This window comes from Lutra lutra, chromosome 13 (assembly GCF_902655055.1).
Source record: "Lutra lutra chromosome 13, mLutLut1.2, whole genome shotgun sequence".
Taxonomy (NCBI): domain Eukaryota; kingdom Metazoa; phylum Chordata; class Mammalia; order Carnivora; family Mustelidae; genus Lutra; species Lutra lutra.
In genome coordinates, this window is record NC_062290.1 from 46,776,468 (window position 1) to 46,800,104 (window position 23,637).

At 41.1% G+C, this 23,637-nt stretch overlaps 1 protein-coding gene across 4 annotated transcripts in view; it reads left to right on the forward strand.

Annotated features, from left to right (window-relative positions):
* FOCAD (focadhesin) overlaps nt 1-23,637 on the forward strand; it is a 304,380-nt gene that overhangs the window by 39,097 nt on the left and 241,646 nt on the right. For 3 of the 4 annotated variants that reach the window (XM_047699424.1, XM_047699423.1, XM_047699425.1), the window contains exon 5: nt 15,870-15,974. In XM_047699424.1, coding sequence (XP_047555380.1) covers nt 15,870-15,974 — 105 coding nt within the window. Of the gene's footprint in view, nt 1-15,869; nt 15,975-18,633; nt 18,654-23,637 lie in introns of those variants that run through there. The other variant, XM_047699426.1, reaches the window with a different exon arrangement.

A 23,637-nucleotide genomic window follows, 5' to 3' on the forward strand; every position in this document is an offset into this window, starting at 1 on the left:
GTCTCTGTCTACATAAGGAATAATTAGAGCAGGTTATATTGTACCTTTTTTTTTTTTTTTTAAGATTTTATTTTTGGGGGCGCCTGGGTGGCTCAGTGGGTTAAGCCTCTGCCTTTGGCTCAGGTCATGATCCCAGGGTCTGTCTGCTCAACAGGGAGCCTGCTTCCTCCTCTCTTTCTGCCTGCCTTTCTGCCTACTTGTGATCTCTGTCTGTCAAATAAATAAATAAAATCTTAAAAAAAAAAAAAGGATGTTATTTTTGTGTAATTTTCACACCCGACATGGGGCTTGAACTTGATATAGCCCTGAGATCAAGAGTTGCATGCTCTACCAGCTGAGCCAGCCAGGTGCCCCAGATTATATCTTTTAATTCCAGAAGGTAGTGTTAGAAAATTTTGCTGTGTAGGATGTCCTTCACACATCAGTATAAGTCTGTCATTACTATTGTAAACTGAAAAACAGGATGGAGCACCTGGGTGGCTCAGTCAGTTATGCGGCTGCCTTTGGCTCAGGTCATGATCTCTGGGTCCTGGATCCCTGTGTCGGACTCTTGGCTCAGTGGGGAGCCTGCTTCTCCCTCTGCCACTCCCCTCTGCTTCTATTCTCTCTGTCAAATAAATTAAAAAAAACAAAAAAAGAGTGAAAAGCATGAGCCTTGTGGATAGTGAATCAGCATGTCATCTGTATATGTTACAATTCATCAGTAACCTTGGATTTTTTAAAATTTAAAAGCATGTATTTTGGAGGGGCGCCTGGGTGGCTCAGTGGGTTAAAGCCTCTGCCTTCAGCTCGGGTCATGATCCCAGGGTCCTGGGATCAAGCCCCACATCGGTCTCTCTTCTCAGCAGGGAACCTGCTTCCCTTCCTCTCTCTCTCTCTCTGCCTGCCTCTCTGCCTAGTTGTGATCTCTCTCTGTCAAATAAATAAATAAAATCTTAAAAAAAAAAAAAAGGTTATATTTTGGAGGTGCCTGGGTGGCTCAGTTGATTAAGTGTCTGACTCTTGATTTCAGCTCAGGTCATGATCTCAGGGTTGTAAGATCGAGCCCTGCATCAGGCTCTTTGCCCAGCTTAAGATTCTCTCTTTCTCTTTCTGCTCACTGTCTAAAAAATTAAAGTAAAAAAATGTATTTTTCAAATAAGCAACACAATCACATGGAAAAATTCCAAAAGGGTATATGAGGCAAGGTGTCTGGCTTACTCCTATATTTCAGTTTTTTTCCTCAGAGGCAAAAGTCTTACAAGGTCTTATTTTTCTTATAAATGTGTTTATGTACGTATAACTGACAATTTACCTGTTTATTTTTCCTTAAGAAAAGAAATAGCCTATTAGGCACACAATTTATTTTTCATTCTTAAGTGAAAATATGTATCTTGGAGACTGTTCTTTAACAAAAATAAAGTGCTTTCTGATTTTTTTGAGCTGCATAATATTCCATTGTATGAATGTGCCATAATTTACCCAATTCCCTGTTGTTTTCAATTTTTTTTTGCAAGTATAGGTAGTGCTTCAATGAGTAATCTGATACATACAGGTGACTGTTAGTTTTCAAGGGCCATCAGAAACATGGTCACGATATAGAAGAAAGCCTTGTATTTTATAGTAAACCTATATAGGAATTTTTAAAAAAAGATTTTATTTTATTATTTTATTTATTTATTTGTCAGAGAGAACACAAGCAGGCAGAGTAGCAGGCAGAGGCAGAGAGAAGCAGGCTCCCTGCTGAGCAAGGAGCCTGATGTGGGACATGATCCTAGGACCCCGGGATCATGACCTGAGCCAAAGGCAGCTGCTTAACCAGCTGAGCCACCCACGCATCCCACCTATATAGGAATTTTAATGATTGGAAGATCCTGGGGGAAAATTTTTTTTTCAAGTTTTCTGTCTGAGAATGTTCTTGACTAACTTACAAGCCTCAGGGAGATGGAGACAGGGTAGACCTTGAAGCGAACCAGTTTAATTTTTGAATCAATTTGATGATGAAATGTGTTATATAAGTGTGACATTTTCTTTATTGTTGCCAGTGGAGATAATAATTATGTGTGAAGAATTTTTTTCATTTGCTTGACTTCAAGTAGCAGAGCTTTGTGGTTTGTAAGGATTACCAAGACTATACTTTGCATTGTTTCTGTCATTAGAAAAAAAACAAAATGAGAATCAAATTTAAGAAATTTAATTTAATTTAATTAAAAACAGGAGGCCCAAACAGTCTTCTCCTTCAAATGCTGTGCAGGGCATTTTCTGACACAGAAAACCATCTTTTTACCATGCAGATGGAAGAAGAAAGAAAACTGGGGCACCAGTCCTTACATTGCACAAAATAGCCTTTGAAACAAAGACTGTAACAAGAAACAGAGAAGAACACTATATAATGGTAAAGGAGACAATCTAACAGGAGGATATAACAATTTTAAATATTTATGTACCCAACACGGGAGCACCTAAATATATAAAACAACTATTGATAGACATAAAGGAAGAAAACAGTAATACAATAAAGAAGACTGTAACACCCCACTTATCTCAATGGACAGATCATCCAGACAGAAACTCAACAAGGAAACAGTGGTTTTGAATGACGTGTTGGACCAGATGGACCTAACAGGATATATCCAGAACATTCCATCCCCAAATAATGGAATACACATTTCTTTTCAAGTGTACATGGAATGTTGTCCTGAATACCTTACATGTTAGGCCACAAAACAAATCTCAATAAATTTAAAAGAGATTGGAATCACATCTTGCATCTTTTCTGTCCACAAAAGTATAAAACTAGAGATAAAAATCAAGCAAACATTCCCTCCTCCCCCTCTCCCCCCATCTTTATCTTTGGGATATAAAAGCAGGAATGACTTTGTCATTTCCCTGTGCTTCTTGACTGAGATATTTTGCATCTTCAGTTTCCAGCATTTAAGTTTCTACTTGTCTCTGGATTTCTCTTTCAAAGAGAGATTTATCAGGATCTAAAGGCACCCTGGGAACAGAGCCACACAGTAATTGCTCAGCTTTGACGTAGAACAATAATTCTAAAGTGTAATCTTTTCATTTTGCCTACCTACTAGCATAGCATCTTTCAGGAACTGAGGGAGAGATTGAGAGAGGGAGGGAGCAAGCCATAGCGAGAAGCAGCCTTCTGTAGAATGGAGAATGTAGCTTCAGGAGCTTTCTCAGCATTGCAGGAAGTGTTGAAAGGCACAAGGAAAGATGGAAGGAAAGGTCTGTGAGGTCATCTCCCCTAGCCTTATAACCTGCTTCTTGGCCCTTTGTAAATCTATTCTATAAAATTCTCTTGGAACGCGTATGGGAGCCCTCTCCCCAGCCCAGGCCATTCAACCTGCAATTTGAGAAACTGTGGTCTAGAGCCTGCTACACTGTATAGTCTAACTTTGCAAAAGACTTGACATTTGCAAAGCTCTGGTTGTCTAAACTTCAGGGCGTGGCTGGGAAAGTGTCTGGCTCTGTTTGAGAGACTGTTCCCTTCAAAGGAATAGTTTGATGTCTAAGAGTGTTCTTGGTTCAAAGGCAACATGAAACAATTGTAAACTAGTTTTTATAGCTTCTGTAAACAAAGAAATGGATTTAAGAGGTCTAAAATGTTCTTTTAATCAGTAAGGAAATTTGAAAAAACATTATTCCCTAGGGAGGGTGAAGGAAAGAAGGGGGACCACAAAGGAAACACAGTAAGGAAATCATTATCACCAGTTAAAATGTGAATTTTGAAATTAAACAAACTGAAATTCAAGAGCATGATACATGGTAGCATGTACTTTTCTTGTCTCTTAAGGAACTGCTTGTTTTAAGTTTAGATTATTTTAGATTTTGTTTATTTTTGTTTTTACATTGAATTTATTCTGAGATAATAATTCCCAAAGCAAGTTTTTTCCATTTTTCTGTTCTTAGATTCCGCACCCCCCTCCTTTACTGTGCTAGCTTCTAGGAAGCTCGTGCAGCCATTGTTGTAGTTGCTTAGTAACAGGATTGTGCACAGAAAGTGTACTCTCCTGTGGAACTAGGTATTCCGTTTTCGATACTGAGATGTCATGACAGCCTGTAATTTCAGTTCAACTGCTTCCCCAACCCCTTCCTTCTTTTAAAAATGTGTTTGGGAAGATGGTCATGTGCTACATAAACCAGACTAGCCCCTGATTTGTGTGCCTTTTGTGCTTTTAAATAGGGGAGAGACCTGCGATTTATGTATTTGGGGAAAATAGTGTGTGTTAAGGTATGAGACATTAAAGTCTGTTTTCTGAGATTCCTAAAGGAAAGCCTACTTTTTATTTATTTTTATTTTTAAAAGATTTTGTTTGAGAGAGAGAAGGGGCAGGGGGAGGGGCAGAGAGAGAATGCTAAGCAGACTCTACACTGAGCACAGATCCCAGTGCAGATGGGGCTCGATCCCAGGACCCCGAGATCATGACCTGAGCTGAATCCAAGATTCGGATGCTTAATTGACTGAGCCACCCAGGTGCCCTTAAAGCCTGCTTTTTTTTTTTTTTTTTTAAGATTTTATTTACTTATTTGACAGAAATCACAAGTAGGCAGAGAGGCAGGCAGAGAGAGAGGAGGAAGCAGGCTCCCTGCTGAGCAGAAAGCCCGATGCGGGGCCCAAACCCAGGACCTGGGATCATGACCTGAGCCTAAGGCAGCGGCTTAACCCACTGAGCCACCCAGGCGCCCCTAAAGCCTGCTTTTTAATGAAATCTTGCATAGACTATTAAAAATGCCCATAGTGGTCCTGACTAAAGCTGATGGATTCAGTGAGTCTTTGATCGTGGATTGATGAAGGTCCAAGTTGTTTAAAAATGACTCGAAGAACTATTGGGAGTTGACATTTAGGGTAATTTAATGAGAAAAGTTCTTGTGTTTCAGGCTCTTCTCTTTTATTGATGACTCTGTTCCTTGTGGACTTGTTTCATTCTCTTGTAGGCGATGGCTAGCAACTGAGGAGACAGTGTATTCATATCTTGTATTATTGAAGCTTTTCTGTACTATTTAGGTTCTCCATTTTTGTTTTAATTGGCAGGAGAAGAAGTGTCAAGGAAGGATGGCTTCATGGGTTTCCCCAAGATTTAAGGGGTCCGGTCATAGCATGCTTCCATCTGTAGTTGGGGTATCAGTATCTTTTTTCTTTTTTAAAGAGACACAGCGAGAGAGGAAACACAAGCAGGGGGAGTGGGAGAGGGAGAAACAGGCTTCCCGCCGAGCAGGGAGCCCCACTCGGGGCTGGATCCCAGGACCCTGGGATCATGACCTGAGCCGAAGGCAGACGCTTAACGACTGAACCACCCAGGTGCCCCATGGGGCATCAGTATTTTTCTTGAACTTGAGATGGTTTCAGGGTCGTATCTACGTGGGTATCATTGCTTATTTCACTCTTATCGGAGAGTGACAGAATTGTTAGACCATGTCAGTTTCCCAATCTTCTCTTCTAAATACTTCTGTAAGCTGTTCAGCTTGTTTCCAAATGTTCTCCTTTTCTTTTCTCCAATCCTTTTTCTTTACCCCCAAGTCCCAGAACGTCTTTCAGCTTGCAGCTCGTAACCAGAAAAGTGATTGCAGGTACTTTTGCCGTCTAGGACATTCTGCCCTATTTCTTTTCAAGTTCCTTGATCTGGTTGAAGGCTTTGTTTGCCTCAAAATCTTCCGTTGTAAGAGCTGTGTATTTGTACTAAGATGTTTCTAGGTGATTTAGGAAAAGCAACTACTGAAACCCATGTTACTTTTATAGTGGGAAAAGGCTTCAGAAGAAATCAGGCTGTTTTCTGGGACTGAGAAGATAAATGAGTATGTAGAACTTCCCCAAGCAAGTAGTCAGTAGTAGTATATTTCTTAGATTTTTTTAAAGCATTTTTTTTGGTTATTTATGCAAGCCTGGGTTTCCCAGAACTGTTTTTGATTTCCTTCCTTTCTTCCTGGTCTTCTTTGTCTCTCTCTCTCTCTCTCATATAATTTTATAATGAATTTCGAAAATGATTTGATCGTTAATCTAGTGTTTAACGTTCCCTTATTTGCTGGTGACTTACTGTTCTTGAGGCTGACCAATTATCCTTTCTGGTGAAAAAAAGTCTTGGCCACATTCATACCATTTGTTCTCATCATACCCAGGGATGCCCCCTCCAGAGATAATTTGTGTCATTCTCTTCAACCCAGACACTTGGTAATTCTCATCCCTCGTCCAAAAAGTAGTATGGGTACTTCCTTGTATCTCATATTTGGAATATTTCAGAAGCAAAGAACCAAGTATTATTTGAGGTCTTTCCAACAAGAGACTGAGCATACATGAGTTTCATGTTGTAATCCAGTCACCCCCAAACAAAGGAAACCTGACGTGTGCTATTCATATGCACAATAGTAACTGTGCTATATTTACCTAGAGAAAAGCAATTTTGTGGGTGGTTTTAATTACTGGGGTTTGTACAGCTTGACCAAAAATGTTTTCTCTTTGGCCTTATTTATTTCCTTGGAACACTCAGCATCATTCCTGACCTGCAAGTCCCTCTCATGTTAAGATCTGGGTCTTGGCTCTTAGGCCCAGGGAAAACCGAGGTTCCTTTTCGCCTTGCCTCTTGCTGCTCTGCTTGTAGCTGAGGTCTGAAGTCTCTGCTGCTCTCAACTGAGAGGCTTCTCGAGGCAAGTCAGCTTTTTCTGGAACCTTCCCAAGGAAGAACTTGTTCCAGCTGATCTTCACTGAAGGACTTTTGGCAGAAGGTTACTGAGTGTGTTAGCACTCTCTGGGCTATGAGTTACAGAAACCCACTTGAACTAATTTGAGCCTCAAAGGGTGCTTTTTATTTTTTTGGTAAATGGGTGTCCCCTAGGACCCAAGAACAGGGATGCAGCCGGGCCTCAGAAATGAATTGGATACAGACTGCGTGTTTCTCCCTTCTTGCCGCAGACTGAGTCTTTCTGCCACTAATCCACAGGGCACCACTTGCACCTGGGCTACTAGCTCTTATATCTAAGGGACAGCCAGACTGAGCTTAGCCATGATTACAGATTTCCAAGGGCCCGTGTATGTGTGAGATGTTCACTCTGGACCAGTCAGGTCTGCTAGAGGCTGTGTGTTAGTCTCCTAGGGCTGTTTCCACAGAATGACCACAAACTTTGTGGCTTAAAATAACAGAAATTTATTATTTCACAATTCTGGAGGCTAGAAGTTCCAAACCAAGGAGGCTGCAGGATTGGTTCCTTCTGGAGGCTGGGAGCACGTGTTCCATTTCTATTAGCTCTTCTTTTAGCTGTTACAATCCTTGGTATTCCTTGGCTTGTGGTTTTGTAACTCTGTCTTACCAGGCCTTCCTTGTCTGGGTGTCTGTCTCTGCTCTCCCTTCCCTTTCTCTTAGAAGCACAGCAGTCATTGAATTTTTTTTTTTTTTTTTTTTTAACAGAGAGAGAGAGAGAGAGATCACAAGTAGGCAGAGTGGCATGCAGAAAGAGAGAAAGGGAAGCAGGCTCCTCTCTGATCAGAGAGCCCGACGCGGGGCTCGATCCCAGGACCCTGAGATCATGACCTGAGTCGAAGGCAGAGACTTTAACCCACTGAGCCACGCAGGCGCCCCCCAGTCATTGAATTTAAGGCCCATCCTGGATGAGCTGATCTCAGGATCCTTAACCATATCTGCAGAGACCCTATTTCCATATAAAGTCATGTTCATTGGTCCCAGGGGACAGGAATTAGATGTATCCTTCTGGGAGACACAGTGTAACCCTCTAGAGGCTGTGTCTTCACTGTGTGAACATATGTGTGCTAGGTTCCCTACACATGAACCACATGAATGGGGAAGGAATAGTAAGTCCCCATGCCGGAGACTGGAACACTATTTCCAAGGAGTCTTCTGCACTGGGATTGAACTTGGAGGAAAGCCATGAGTTGGGAAATAGGTATCTTTCAGCCCCTCAGCTCAGCTGTAGCTTTGAACTCTAACTATGCCTATGTGACTGATGTCAGACCGGTGTTGGTCCGACAGGGCTAGGCCGATGAGTGGATAGAGAGTTGAGTGGATAGAGAGTCATTGTCAAAGGTAATGTAACTATGTTCCTGTGCTGGCGAGATGCTGCCATGTTTTCCATTGTCGTCATCTTCTGGAATGTTCTTTTGAAACTATGTCTTACCTCCAAACAGTAGCAATGGCAGTAACAATGTCAAAAGCTGGGGCCCCTGGGTTGCTTAGTTGATTAAGTGTCGCCTTTGGCTCAGGTCATGATCTCAGGGTCCTGGGATCGAGTCCTACATGGACCTGGGGTTGAGCCCCATGCTTAGTGGGGAGTCTTTTTGTCCCTCTGCCCCTTTCCCAGCTCCTGCTCTCTCTCTCTCTCAAACTAATAACATCTTTACAAAAGAGAGAAAAGAGTGTCAAAAACAAAGGGAGAGTGGTTTGAGATGAAGCTGGGAAGGTAGGTAGGGGCCAGAGAAGGCAGTTCACAGTGGCTTATCTTGAGCATCTTTATCCTGAGTGTCAGGGAATCTATGCATGTATTTATCTTGTGGGTATCAGGGGTTTCAAAAAGGCCTCTCTGGCTTCAATATGCACATAATATTAAAAGTGTTGGAGGCACCTGGGTGGCCCGGTTGGTTAAACATCTGCCTGCAGTTCAGGTCATGATCCCTGACTCCCTGGATTGAGCTCTTCTCTGTGGGGACCCTGCTTCTCCCTCTCCCTCTGTCACTCGCCCTGCTTGGGCTCTCTCACTCTCTCTCCATCAAGGAAATAAAATCTTAAAAAAAAAAAAAAGTGTTGGGTTTTGGGTGGGCAGATAGAATGGATATGAGGAGATGAGTTTAACGGTGGCACTTGCTGTAGATCAGGAGAAGGAAGATACCTGCTTGCACCAGGGAGGGAAACAGGTGGATTTGGGAGCTATGGAAGGGGTGAAGTTGGGCCGCCTGGGTGATGCAGTCAGTCAAGCATCCGACTCTTGGTTTCAGCTTAGGTCATGAGCTCAGGGTCATTAGATCAAGCCCCATATTGGGCTCCACGCTCAGTGTGGTGTCTGCTTAGGAGGACTCTGTCCCTCTGCTTCTCCACCTGGTGCTCTCTCCCTCTGTCTCACATAAATAAAAAAAAAACAAACAGAAAGAAAAAGAAGGGGTGGAGCATTGAGATGAGTTACATACGAGGATGACTGAATGGAATATGTCAAAGGTGATGCCTTGATTTCTGACTTGCCAAACAGGTAGATAAGGAACAACGAGAGAAAAGGTGTGTGGGAAGAGCAAGAGTTAGATTTTAGACGTGTTGACTTTGAGACAGATGTTGACTTTGAGACAGAGTTCCGATGTTGATGTGGGAATATCTAGTAACACATAGTCATAATATGTAACCAGATCTTTTCTGTCCTGATTAAAGCCTTCACTTGGTCTTGTTAAAGAACTCTTCCGTGTATATATGTACCTAGAGAACCTGCTTCTCTAAGGGCTAATTCCTATTTCTGAATATGTTCCTCAGAAGTCTTTTTCATATGAACATGTTTCTGTGTCCCTGCCAAACTGTGACTAACCATAGGTTGTAAATAAAAGATACTGTGGTTATTTTATTGTTTACTTAAATTTCTGCTCATATTACCCATCTAGGGGATCAAATTTCCTCTTCTATTTGTGTTCAGTGAGTCCTTCTTCACCATGGGATTATAAATCTCTTTTATCCTTTTTTTACTATTAGAAAAATAAAAGTAGCACATACTTTTTTGAAAACCCAAACAATGGCACTTGTAGGTAGTGAAAGGAGTAAATGGTATAATGTTTCCTTTTTGTCATCTTCTCGCTCTTTTCTTCTCTTTTATTTTTTATTTTATTTTTAAATTTTAATTATTTATTTTAAAAATATTTAATTAATTTATTTGTCAGCAAGAGAGTGAGAGTGGGTGAGCACAAGCAGGGGGAGGGGCCAGCAGAGGGAGAAGCAGGCTCCCCGCTGAGCAAAGAGCCCGACACCAGACTCCATTCCAGGACCCCGGGATCGTGACCTGAGCTGAAGGCAAATGCTTAACCAACTGAGCCACCCAGGCGTCCCTTATTTTAATTTTTTAAAAGATTTAATTTATTTGGGGCGCCTGGGTGGCTCAGTGGGTTAAGCCGCTGCCTTCGGCTCAGGTCATGATCTCAGGGTCCTGGGATTGAGCCCCGCATCGGGCTCTCTGCTCGGCGGGGAGCCTGCTTCCTCCTCTCTCTCTGACTGCCTCTCTGCCTGCTTGTGATCTCTCTCTATCAAATAAATAAAATCTTAAAAAAAAAAAAGATTTAATTTATTTGAGAGAGAGAGAGATTGAGAGAGAGCATGAGAGGGGAGAAGGTCAGAGGGAGAAGCAGACTCCCCGAGGAGCTGGGAGGCCCATGTGGAGCTCGATGCCAGGACTACGGGATCCTGATCTGAGCCAAAAGCAGTCGCTCAACCAACTGAGCCACCCAGGCGCCCTCTATTTTTTCTTCTTTTTTAAAAATTCAGTTTCTTTTTGGGCTCCGGTGAAAACTGGAAATTAGAAGATTCAGGGCTCTTAGTGTGTTTCGGAGGCAACTTCAGATCTGCACTTGGTTCCCTCTGGAATACAGAGGGATCTGGAGTGGTGATCTGTAGTCAGGACCAGGCACTTGGAATCACTTCACTCCAGTGAAGTTGGAGCCCCATTTCTAAACCTATAAAGAAAGTATTTATAAGTATGGACACTCCAAGTGTTTTAAAATTGGGTAATCCATTCCTATGTCATATACATAGTTCTAAAACTTGCGTTTTTCGCTTAATAGGTATAGGAGCTCTTTCCTTACATCCGTTTGCTTCTTTGTTAACAGCTGCAGAGTATTCTTTATTATGAGTATATCATAGTTTATTTTATTGTTATTTTTAAAGATTGTATCTGTTTGAGAGAGAGAGAGCGTGCACACACGGGAGGGCGTGTGCACACGTGGTACGGGGCAGAGGGGAGAGGGGGGACAAGCAGACTCCCTGCCGAGCCAGGAGCCCAAGGTGAGGCTTGATCTTAAGACTCTGAGACTATGACCTGAGCTGAAACCAAGAGTTGGATGCTTAACTGACAGAGCCACCCACGTGCCCTAAATGTATCATATTTTAAACACTTGTCTATTGACAAACATGTTTTTCTTCTTGTATTTTTAAAGATAACAAATGCAGTATGAGATCTTCTTTTGGCTATGTAAGGATATTTCTGTATGATGGGTTCTTAGAAGTTGAATTTATGGATTTAAACATTTATGAATACGGCCAGTTTGCTCTCCATAAAGACTGAACCTGCAGGGGTACCTGGCTGGCTCAGTTGGGAGAACATGTTACTCTTGATTTCAGGATTGTGAGTTCAAGTGCCATGTTGGGTGTAGAGATCACTTTAAAAAAAAAAAAAAAAGACTGAACCAATGTATACTCAACCTGAAAGTGTTTATTTCCCCATTCATTCATCAACACTGGATATTTTGAACCTTATTCTTCTGTGATTTGCGTATCTATGTTCTTTGCTCTCTTGCTGTTATGTGATTAGCCTTATTTTGTGCTTTTCTTGTTTTTTTGGATGGTAACTTTGTCTGTCTTGTGTGTTGTTAAGTATTTCATCTCAGATAGTCTCTTGTCTTAATGTTTTTTCTCCCCTGAAAAGCCTCCCCACTAACTTTGTTAAAACTATCTGGAATTTTAGTTATAGGTTGTGTTTTTCTCTTGTCTTTTTCACACTCTCCCCTCCCCCCCTCCAAATCCTCTCTGAACAATTGCTATAAACTTACAGTCACATTTGAAAAATGGTAAAGACTTGAAGATAAGTTCTTCTGGTGTTCATTCTGACCAGTTCTTTGTAGTCTTTTTCTATTTTGTCAGTTCTTTCTTACGCTTTATCTTTTTCTTTTCTTCCTTTTTTTAAATAACAGCCTTATTGAGATAATATTCTATTCTCATGGTAGAAAAATCATCATTTGAAAGTAAATAACTCAGTGGTTTGGGATATATTTACAAAATTGTGCAGTTATCATGTATTATCTTTTAACTGGAGTACTTACTTAAGAATTTCGGAGTGTTATGTCTGAAAGTATTTCTTTTGTCTTCATACATTAGTCTTAGTTATTTTGGGGGAGGTTAGACTTATTAAGTTATATAAACCTTTTTTTTTTTTTTAAAGATTTTATTTATTTATTTGACAGAGAGAGATCACAAGCAGGCAGAGAGGCAGGTAGAGAGAGAGGAGGAAGCAGGCTCCCCGCCGAGCAGAGAGCCCGATGCGGGGCTCGATCCCAGGACCCCGAGATCATGACCTGAGCCGAAGGCAGCGGCTTAGCCCACTGAGCCACTCAGGCGCCCCGACCTTTTTTTTTTTAAAGATTTTATTTATTTATTTGACACAGATTGAGAGAGAGAGAGAGAGAGAGATCACAAGGAGCCAGAGAGGCAGGCAGAGAGAGTGGGGGAAGCAGGCTCCCCACTGAGCAGAGAGCCCGATGCGGGGCTCGATCCCAGGACCCTGAGATCATGACCTGAGCCGAAGGCAGAGGCCTAACCCACTGAGCCACCTATATAAACCTTTCTATTTCCATTTTATTTCCATATATATTTCTTCATTTAGTGTTACAGATGAGAATTCTGATGACAAATTAGAAATGATGTCAGTCTAATGGTCTTTGCTTTTTAATTATTTTTAATGGTCTTTATAAATTTTATTTTATAAAATCTGAGAGGTCATAGGATTTTCCTTTTATCTTTGGATTTGAGAAATGTCAGCAATTTTTTTCACATCTTGCCTAGCCCTTGGTAGCCTTTTGAATTTGAAGACATAGATTCAATGAAAAAATTTTCTATCTTGTTTTGATTTTTGCTCCCCTAGAGGTTATATTTTCTAGTATTTCACCATTTTAATTTTCAGGACTAATCAAACTACTATTTATTTATTTATTTATTTGAGAGAGAGCAAGAGCGAGCGAGTGTGAGTGCACAAGCAGGGGGGAGGGGCAGGGGGAGATGGAGAAGCAGACTCCCCCCCCCCCCCCCCCCGCCGCCAAATTGGGGCTTGATCCCAGGATGCCTAACCGACTGAGCTACCCAGGTGTCCCCAATCAAACTATTATTGTAACCTTTTTCTGGAATCATATAGAATTCAATAAAAATTTAGTTTTTTTAAATTTAAATTTTTTTTTAAAGATTTTATTTATTTATTGGGCAGAGAGAGATCACAAGTAGGCAGAGAGGCAGGCAGGTGGAGAGAGAGAAGGAAGCAGGCTCCCTGCCAAGCAGAGAGCACAGTGCAGGACTCGATCTCAGGACCCTGAGATCATGACCTGAGCCAAAGGCAGAGGCTTAACCCACTGAGCCACCAAGGCGCCCTAGAAATTTAGTTTTTTAAGAGCAGATCTTGGATACTGAGTAACAGTTGCTTAAAAACAAGAAAAAGACGGTTTTGCAAGGAGAGATGGAAAATACTAGGAGTTAGGTTAAGTTTGGGTTTGTAGGTAGTTTTAGGGACATTCCAGTTCCGAGCATTTGTGAACTCTGATGCTTGTACAAGTTTGCATAGTAGCCTCATCTGTAAAGAGGGAAAAACATTATAATCTTGGTGGTGTAGTTACATGTATTAGATTACCAAAATTTATTGAAAAAATAACCAGGTGCTTTACTGACATATTTGTATTTATTCTTTATAACAACACAAGAAGTGGGGCTATTACCATGATTCTAGATTATATAGATGAGGACGTTGTGGCTTCTAGGTGTTAAGTGCCTTCGCCAACATTCCCCGCCTGGTTAGAATTTAAAACAGGGGTTTAAATAATAATTAATCTGAAACCGTTCCTCTAAGCCCCCTTGAAATATTTAAATAATCTAAATAATTATTCAATTGAATTTAACTGCTGTCTGAATGGATTTGTTATTTGATTGATGCCATCATTTTTCAAAACTTATAATCTGTTCATGCTGCACTCTCACTTAAAATATAGTACACTTAATTATTTACACATTAAGATCTGGTCCGCAAATAAGGCCAAATAAGACCGAATTTAAAGGTTAGAAAACTGGGAGTTCAGGGGCACCAGGCTGGCTCAGCAGTAGAGCATGCAGTTCTTGATCTTGGGGTTGTGAGTTCAAGCCCCACTTGGGTGCAGAGATTGCTAAGAATAAATAAACTTAAAACAAATAATTCAAAATAAATAATTTAATAATTTGAAAATTTCAAATTTTCAAATAATTTCAAATAATTCAAAAATTCAAAATTTTCTCATAGTCACATTAAAAAGTTAAACAGGTGGTGTTAATTTTAATGATATCCAGTATGTGCCCCATGTATTGAAAATAGTATTTCCATATATAGTCAATATAAAAAATTACACATAATATTTAATATTCTTTTTTGTGTCCTAAGTCTTTAAAATCCAGTGTGTGTTGTACTCTTCTAGCACATCTCAGATTAGCCATATTACATGTGCTTAGCGGTCACGTGTGGCTGTTGGCTGTTGTATTGGACAGCGTGGGCAAATCTTAATGTCAGTTGGAAAACTTCCAGTCTTGTAAAAGATACACTAAATAACACTTTACATAAGTGCTCCAAATGATACCAGTGAATTAAGTCCAAGTCTTGTCCTAGCCTAAAAATAAACAGTGATTTGTAACTTACTATATTTTGGATAGCAAATGACAATACATGTTAAGCACTTAAGGAAGTACATAGCTTACAATGGATGCTCCTTATGTATTAACAACCATGATTTAAAAAATAATTCCTTTTTTCCCCCCATTTAACATGCAATATATTTTTTTTATTTCTAAGATTTCTTTTTCGTTCCTGGGGAGAACTTTATATAAAAAGGGCAGGCTAATTTGTGACAACATGGATGAGCCCGGAGGGCCTGATGCTAAGTGAAATAACCCAGAGAAAAACAAATATGAGTGATCACACTTATATGTGGAATAAACAACAACAACAACAACAACAACACAAAAACTGAACTCATAAAAACAGAGTAGAATGGTGGTTGCCAGGGGCTGGATGGGAGACATGGGGAGAGGTGGATCAGAGGATACAAACTTCCAGTTAGAAGAGGAGCAAGTTCTGATGTGTAGCACATTGACTAGCGTTAACAATACTGTGTTATGTACTTGAAATTCCTGTGGATAGATCTTTAGCATTTTGACCCCCCCAACCTCCAAAAAATGAAATAAATTATGTGAGTTGATGGATGTGTTAATTATAAAATGATTGCCTTTAATTAAGTTAATGTATGCATATATCATATTGTACACTAAAATATACTGCAATTGTGTTTGTCACTTTTACTTCAGGAAAAAAATTCCATGTCACAATTAAAAAAATTAATAATGAAATCAATCTTTCTTTCTTTTTTTCTCTTTCTTTCTTCCTATATATTATCTTCCTACTTCTTACAGAGAATAAAGAAAAAATTTAAGGTTTTCCTCCCCACTCCCATTAACTTTATTTTATTGGGGGTTATTTGCTCTGAATGGTCCCCTGGCCCACTTTTTTGAGTGGCGAATCCATTTCATATGTCTGGTTATTATTCATGGTCTACTAATATTTATAAATGAAGGACTTAATTATTCAGTATGGGTAACTGGTGTGGTCACCGCCTGCAATTATGTGAGCTAATGTTTATTTTTTCCTGATTGATACCCCCCAAGTGTAGAGAGGTGATTGATAGGTTGGTGGTTTGATTCCTTGGTTCCACTTCTTCTCTTTTAAATGTGTGGGATGAGAGCTGTCTACCTTCAGTCCTCTTGGCTGTGCGGTAGAATGAGGGGCTGCATGTGGGTAGTTACTGTTCAGTGTGGGTGGCAAGTGTTCAGTTATTTAAAAATGGTAGATGTAAGTACCTGATTAGAATATTCACTTTATATCTATAGCATTTAACATGTTGTTGTATTTCTTTACAGGAATACACATGGCCTGATAAAAGCCAGTATGAAATTATTACAAATGCAAGCTCTTAAGGAAGGACAAGGAGGGGAGAAGAATATTCGGAATTTGTATACTATTAGGTATGCTGTTTCTCCTTTAAAATAATTTGTGTGTGTGTGTGTGAGAATTATTAACTAAGTTATGAACAGATATGCTAATCAATGAAGAATTACTTAATTCAACAGTGATGGTGGGTGTTGGACCTCTCAGGAAGTTAGTAATTCCAAGACATAGAAGATGGAGATAGAGTTGAAAAGATATCACCATTGTGGATTTCAGGGTTGCTTCCTTGGAATTGGAATCTGTTGCCCCACATTCTTTCTGCTCTGGGATATTTATAACCATCTTCCCAATACTATGAAAACTGAAGAGTTGATTGAGCAGATGTCCTGAAAGCAGTAGGGGTTTAGGTTAGGTAGGAGGGTACTGTAAATAGTAATAGACTATTTAAGGGTTAATACCCACGGCAAGCTTAGTAGGTAGGAGCATTGATTTGTCTTTTCTTTGTCATCTATATAATGTAACATGGTAGAGTTATGTTAAAAAGAAAATACACATAGCAACAATTTTTTTTTTTTGAAATACACTGGATTTTATTGAGAAGTTTGGACAAGGGAAGGCATTGTACTTACTTTTGAAGTTGACCCTAACCATTGCCTTGAAGGTTCCAGAAAGCTGTTTGTTAAGAGAAGGGCTCCTACTTAGTGAGCAGAGTGCCCCAGAAGATGCCATGTAACTAGTGTATGTGGTAGAATCCTGGGATCAAGCCCTATGTTGGGCTCCCTGCTCAGCGGGGAGTCTGCTTTTCCCTCTGCCTGCTGCTCCCCCTGCTTGTGCACTCTAGTGCTCTCTCTTGCAAATAAATAAAATCTTTAAAAAAAAAATTTTATTTATTTATTAGAGAGAGGGAGCACACGAATGGGTGTGAGAGCGAGAGGGAGAAGTGGACTCCGCACTGAGCAGGGAGCCTGATTCGGGTATCAATCCCACGACCCTGGGATCGTGACCTGAGCTGAAGGCAGCTGCTTAACCAACTGAGCCTCTCAGGTGCCCCTATTTATGATCTTTTTTATTGAGTACATTATTGAGAGTTTAAGCCAACTTTTTAACAAGGGAAGATTTTCTTTTTTTTTTTTTTTTTTTTAAGATTTTATTTATTTGACAGAGAGAGAGTGATCACAAGCAGGCAGAGAGGCAGGCAGAGAGAGAGAGAGGAGGAAGCAGGCTTCCCGCTGAGGAGAGAGCCCGATGTGGGGCTCGATCCCAGGACCCTGAGATCCTGACCTGAGCTGAAGGCAGAGGCTTAACCCACTGAGCCACCCAGGCGCCCCGGGAAGATTTTCATTTTATGTATTTTTTTCTTAACTTTTTTTGAATATCTTCAAACAAATTTTGGAAGAATGTAGTACAATGAATTAGTTAATTCATTGTTAACTTATTAGTTAATTCAAAAATTAATTTATTTTTGAATTGGGAAGCAAAATGAAAATTATTTTTTTGAAAAATACCCTGGAGGGGCACCTGGGTGGCTCAGTGGGTTAAACCTCTGCCTTCAGCTCAGGTCATGATCTCAGGGTCCTGGGATCGGAGCCCCACATCTGGCTCTCTGCTCAGCGGGGGGCCTGCTTCCCCACCCCGCTGCCTGCTCTCTGCCTACTTGTGATCTCTCTGTCTCTCTCTGTTAAATAAATCAATAGAATATTTAAAAAAAAAAAAAGAAAAGAAAAAAGAAAAGAAAATACCCTGGAGACTCGGGGTATGTGGAGTAAACTTTTCCAAAATGATAAATATGCTTTTCTTTCCTTTTTTCCCTTATATATTGTGGTGCTCTGTGACATAACAAGGTTTTCATTTCAGCTTTCTCTCTCATCCATTGCCTTAACCAGAATTGAACCTAAGAAGAAAATGAGCAGATCTTAATATTTCTAGATGAATCATAGAAATATTTGTGTGTGTGTGTGTGTGTGTGTGTGTAAGAATTTCAAACTCTTGGGCCAGAGTTCCAGGATAGAGGATAAATCTAGGGGCGTCTGGGTGGCTAAGTCAGTTAAATGTCCGACTCTTGGTGTTGGCTCAGGTCATGATCTCAGGGCCCTGAGATGGAGCTCCCCTTGGAGTTCAGCTCAGCATGGAGTTTACTTAAGATTCTCTCCCCGCACTCTGTCCCTCCCTTTGCTTTTGTTCGCTCTCTCTAAAAATAAATAAAATCTTACCAAAAAAAGGGAAAAGAATTCCACTGTATTGTTCAGTGGGAGTTATTTATTTTAAAATAGGAATGCTATTAAAGTTTTAAATTTTTATATGTTTTATTGAGATATAATTCGCATACCACAGGACTGAGCCGTTCAAAGTATACAATTCAGTGGGGTTTTCTTTTTTGTATATTCACAGAATTATGCAACCATTGCCATAATCAATTTTAGGACATTTTCACATCCCCCCAAATTCCTCACCTCTTAGCAGTCACTCCATATTTCAGTCCTCCCAGTGGGGTATTTTTAATTCAGTGGTTCCAAACATTAGCTACTTATTAGAACCACCTGGGTGTGCTTAAAAACAAGCATCAGAACAATCAAATGCCCCAGATCAACTGCATCAGAGTCTCTGCCCTAAGGCCTGGGCTTTTGTAGTTCTTAAAAAGATCGCAAGTGATTCTGCCTCAGCGTCGGCGGTACCCGGGAGCCTGTTAGGAGAGTGGGGTCTCATGCTCCAGCTCAGACTACCTGTGTCGGCACCCGAGTTCCTTTTAGATTTTGCAGGTAATTCACAGGCAACTTATTTAAGAAGCTCTGGTTTAGATGTCGGTAAAGGGAGATTTTCTGCCAACTGAAGGGTTAGAGTTATCCTCCCTTTCCCAGTGATTGTCCTTACCCTGTGTGAGTACCAGGCCTTCAGTCGGCTGTCACGTTGCACCTGTTTTCCTGGTTTATAATTCATTTTCCCTGCTAGTTCTTCAGAAGACAGTGGGTGCAAAGTGTGGAGAGGGAACCCAGTTTGAGGAGCTGAAAATCATACCGGATACATAAATTGTGTCTTTAGAGTGGCGGCACATCGAGAGGTCCAGAATCAATCACCTGAGTTGGCATAATCCGGTAATGTTTATGGAGAGCCCTTATGTGAATGGCTGTTTGGCACTATAAATCAGGAGAGTATAATCGAGTGTGTAAGAGCCTTAAGTTCCTCCAAGAGGGGGATCATGGATGCCAGGGACAGAGGAGAGGTGAGCCTGAAGAGCAGACCCCCCTCAAGAGAGCTGTGATTACCTGAGTCAGGCATGAAATTGTCATGCTGTTTTCGAACCTTCTTTGCGGCATGTTGGTTGCCAGTACCCTCCAGCTTTGGAGAAGCAACTGAGGAGCTGTATGTGAAAGCATAAAAGGATTGTGAGAAGCCCAGAACTCCACGGAGAGGTATTCCCTGGTTATGCTGGAAGGTGAATTTCCAATAGAAGTAGTAGGACAAATAATTGCAAGCTTTCTGGGAATGAAACTCCCCTGTGTTTTTTATGGTATTAAGGACCTGGTTTGCATACAATTTTGGAGTTTGCGCATTTTCCACTTCTTGGCCTGATAGCTAATTAATTTGAATTGTAGTACAATAGAATATGTGGTTATTTTAAATGGATTGGTGCTGAATTTGCTTACGTTATGCCAGTGTGGAAGGGAAGGGAGGGTGCTGTGAGGACTGGAAATGAGAGCCTGAGCCCGTGGCTTCCTCTGGTTCCTGTGAATTTCATGGAAGGAGCTCTAGAGAGGGTATTCTCTTTGTTGAATCCAGAGCTCAGTGGTTCTCAAACTTTCTGTGCCAAAGAAGCGCCTGTGGAGCTTGTTAACAGTACAGATCTTATTCAGTGGGCTTTGCACCAGACTTAGGAATCAGCATGTTTACCCAGCTGCTCAGTGATCTTGATATAGGTCAGCTGTGGTTCACAATTGAGAAATATTGCTGGGGGCTGTGGGAGCTTAAAGGTACCGCATATAAGCCGCAAGGAGCCCCTCGGGGATACACTATGGGGAGATATTGAGAGGCTTAATCCTGTCTCCTTGCCTCTGTTCCCTGTTGGGGGGCAAAAAGCCCGTTTCCCACTAAGCACCAAGGCACCGAGTTCATCAAACCACGTCTGCCACGGACAATAGAGAGGTCAAGATCAGAACCAAAGAGCATTTTAAAAGGAAAAACAGCCTAGGGAGGGCAAACCAAGTACAAACGCAAGAGACCATGTAAGAGATTTAAACCTCATCACTCTGTTCAAAGAAATAATTCTGTGGCCCCCGCAAGTGAGTGTTCTTCATGGTCATATGGTGGCTGCTTGTTTGAGGCAGGAAAGGAAGAGAGCGCTCCACAGCTCTCTTAAAAAAGCAACACTGGTTTTCAGTGTTTACCGTGCATCAGGAGCTCATGCTGAGAGTTTTTGATGTGTATGTCTGGAACATGACCGGAAACCTGCATTCTTAAGGAAATTGAGATGCACAGGTGGTCAACTGACTGTGCTTTGAGATACATTAGACTAGAGTGTGTATGGCTGATACAGTTCATATTGCTCAGCTGTACCCTTTTTTAGTTTTGTGACTTAAGATTAAATGGGGATGTTTATTTTATTTTTTTTTTAAAGATTTTATTTATTTGACACAGAAAGTAAGAGCACAAGCAGGAGTAGCCAGCAGAGGGAGAGGGAGAAGCAGGCTCTCCAAGGAGCAGGAAGCTGGACGAGGGACTCGATCCCAGGACTCTGGGATCATGACCTGAGCCCAAGGTAGCTGCTTAACCAACTGAGCCACCCAGGTGCCTCTAGATGGGGATGTTTAAATGTGGCTTCAACTCTGATGATTTTTAGGATGGGGTTAGCTGGAGGAACACCACGGCACAATTATACTTAGCATATGCCATGTGTGGAACTCTGGGTGCACGAGTCTTGACTGTGGCTTCACAGTAGGGCCTTTGAGGGGGTTTATTTTATTATTATTATCTTTTTAAGATTTTATTTATTTGAGAGAGAACACAAGCCGGGTGGGGGTTGCTGGGGTGGGGGGAGACAAGGGGCAGAAAGAGAAGCAGACTTCTCTAATCAGGAACCCCCGCAGGGGCTCGATCCCAGGACACTGGGATCACGATGGAAGCCAAAGGCAGATGCCCAAGGGCTGAACCACCCAGGTGCCTTGAGGGGCTTTTAAATGTATGGGTGCCTGGGCTTTTCCCAGAAGGACTGGAGAGTTTGCCTGAGGCATTGGTGGTTATTCAAAGCTTCCTAGGTGGTTTCCAGTCTGCTGGTAGCAGGGAGAACTGCTGGCCAGTGGTTGAAATGAGGCAATAGGGGTTCATTGTTGCTAGACCTTCAGATCTTTCAGTATTAATAACATTTTATATGAAATCTCCTGACCACTGAATGCTGGAAAACAATTCAGATTTTTAAAAATACAGGGTAGGCAGACAAAACACATCTGTTCACAGGAGGCAATCCAAAGGGCACCAGCTTTGTGACCTGTTTTAGGCATTTAATAGTTTTCAAAAATCTTAGAAGCTCTTTTCTACCTGTGAACAATTTTTATAATAATTGCCTTTTTTAAAGGTTTATTTATTTATTTTTGTAATCTGTATACCCAATGTGGGGCTTGAACTCATGACCCCAAGATCAAGAGTTGTATGCTCTACCGACTGAGTCAGCCGGTGCCCCTCCCTCTATCCTGCCTTTTAAAAACTGCTGCTAATGTATCCACTAGTTTAGGCTTAACCTTTCTTCTCCCCCTTTTGTTTGGTCTAGATTTTCTGTTGGTCAGCTTGAACTCCATTTTTCTTCCTCCTTTTCTTTCTTTTTCTTTTTTGTTAAAGATTTTATTTATTAGAGAGACAGCGTGCGCACGAGACGGGGAAGGGTCAGAGGGAGAAGCAGACTTCCTGCAGAGCAGGGAGCCCCATGTGGGACTTGATCCCAGGACCCCGGGATCCTGACCTGAGCCAAAGGCAGACGCTTAACCAACTGAGCCACCCAGGCGCCTGAACTCCATTTTCCTGTAACATAGTTATATTTAAGTTACTTTAAACATTCTCGAATATTGATCATAGAGAAAGCACGGCGGAGAATGGATCTGCAGCAAGGATTTCAGTTTTGAGAAAGAATAACTAAATGGAGTTTTTTACAATTCATGGAGGCTCATTTTCTTGGTTGCTTTGTAATATGCCATCCCTCCACCCCCCAATTTTATCATGTGCTTCTGCCTTTCGTTTTTCCTCTGCATATTCATATTATGGCAATCTTTTCAAGATCTCTCTTCCTTTTGCTGAAGTGAGGAAATAGCTGTGAATTCATGAGCAGTGACTGCTTGTTCCAGAATTCGTGCACCATTCTGATGTGCCAGACAGTGGCTGACATGCACACATAGCAAATGTTAAGAATCTTATTTGTGGAAAGGTTTGGTCTGATCAACATCAAGCTGTACTTTCTGAAATTAGGGAATATTAAATGCTTTTGGCAGATGGTGTGCTCTGAATGGGTGAAGAGGCCAAAGGTAATGGAGGGTTATACCCTGAGTGGATTAGTGAGGCACACTCTTATCTCTTTGGGCAGTGTTAGGTAGTTTATTTAGATAGTTCTTTTTTTTTTTTTTTTTAAGATTTTGTTTATTCATTTGACAGGAGAGAGAGAGAGGACAAGCAGGAGGAGCAGCAGGCAGAGGGAGAGGGAGAAGCAGGTTCCCTGCTGAGCAGGGAGCCCGATGTGGGGCTCCATCCCAGTTCCCCGGGATCATGACCTGAGCTGAAGGCAGACACCCACCCAACTGAGCCACCCAGGTGCCTCTGGAGAGTTAACTTTAAGAATGTAAAGATGTGTGTCCTGAAAGCTGAAGTACTTTGTAATTCATACTGATCTTTTTCACTCAGTTCTTAAGGCAAACACATTCATCCCTCGGTCCATAACAAAGAAAAATGAGAGTCCTAAGGGAAGGATGGAGATGCAGTGGGCTAAGACCAGTTTGTGGCTGAGGACATCAAAATGTAGCCCTGGTTTTAATTTTGATAACTAGCTTTTTCTCAGCAATAAACTCCTTCTGTGTTTTCTCTTCTACTCATTTTGAAGAATGAGATGGAGGCAGCCGTGGGAAGAGCACAGGAAGGGTATTGTGGATCTAGGTGGAGGTAGGTGCCTCCGTGCTGTCTGCTGTCATGAGCAAGAGCTGGTGTGTGGGAGGCCCAGTGGCTGGAGACAGAGCTCACGGGAGGGAGAGGCCAAGATGGAGTCCAGGAGAGGGGGTGTGGCCTAGGATACACAAGATCACATCAAAGACTTGGGGTTTTAGTTAAAGAGTAGTAGGGAGTTTTGAAGGTCTGTCTTTAACTTCTTTGGAAATAATTTCAAAGTTCCAGAAAGATTGTGCAAATAGTACAAAAGACTCCCATATACCATTTACCCTGATTCATGAGTTTAATACTTTGCTACATTTGCCTTATCATTCTTTCTATTCTGTATAATTCTTAAAAAACATTGGTGAGTAGATTATATGTCTTTAACAGTGTATTTTCTAAGAACAAGGGTATTCTCATATAATCAGAGAACAGTTATCATACCGAAGAATTTTAACATCTATATAGCAATCTATAGTCCATATTCCAGTTTTGTCATAGCATCCTTTTATACATTTTTCCTTTTTATTTTTAGTGTGTAAGATCTAATTTAGGATCACATGTTACCTTTAGTTGTCCTATCCTTTTAGTCTTTTAAATTCTGGAACAATCTCTTCCTTTCTTTTT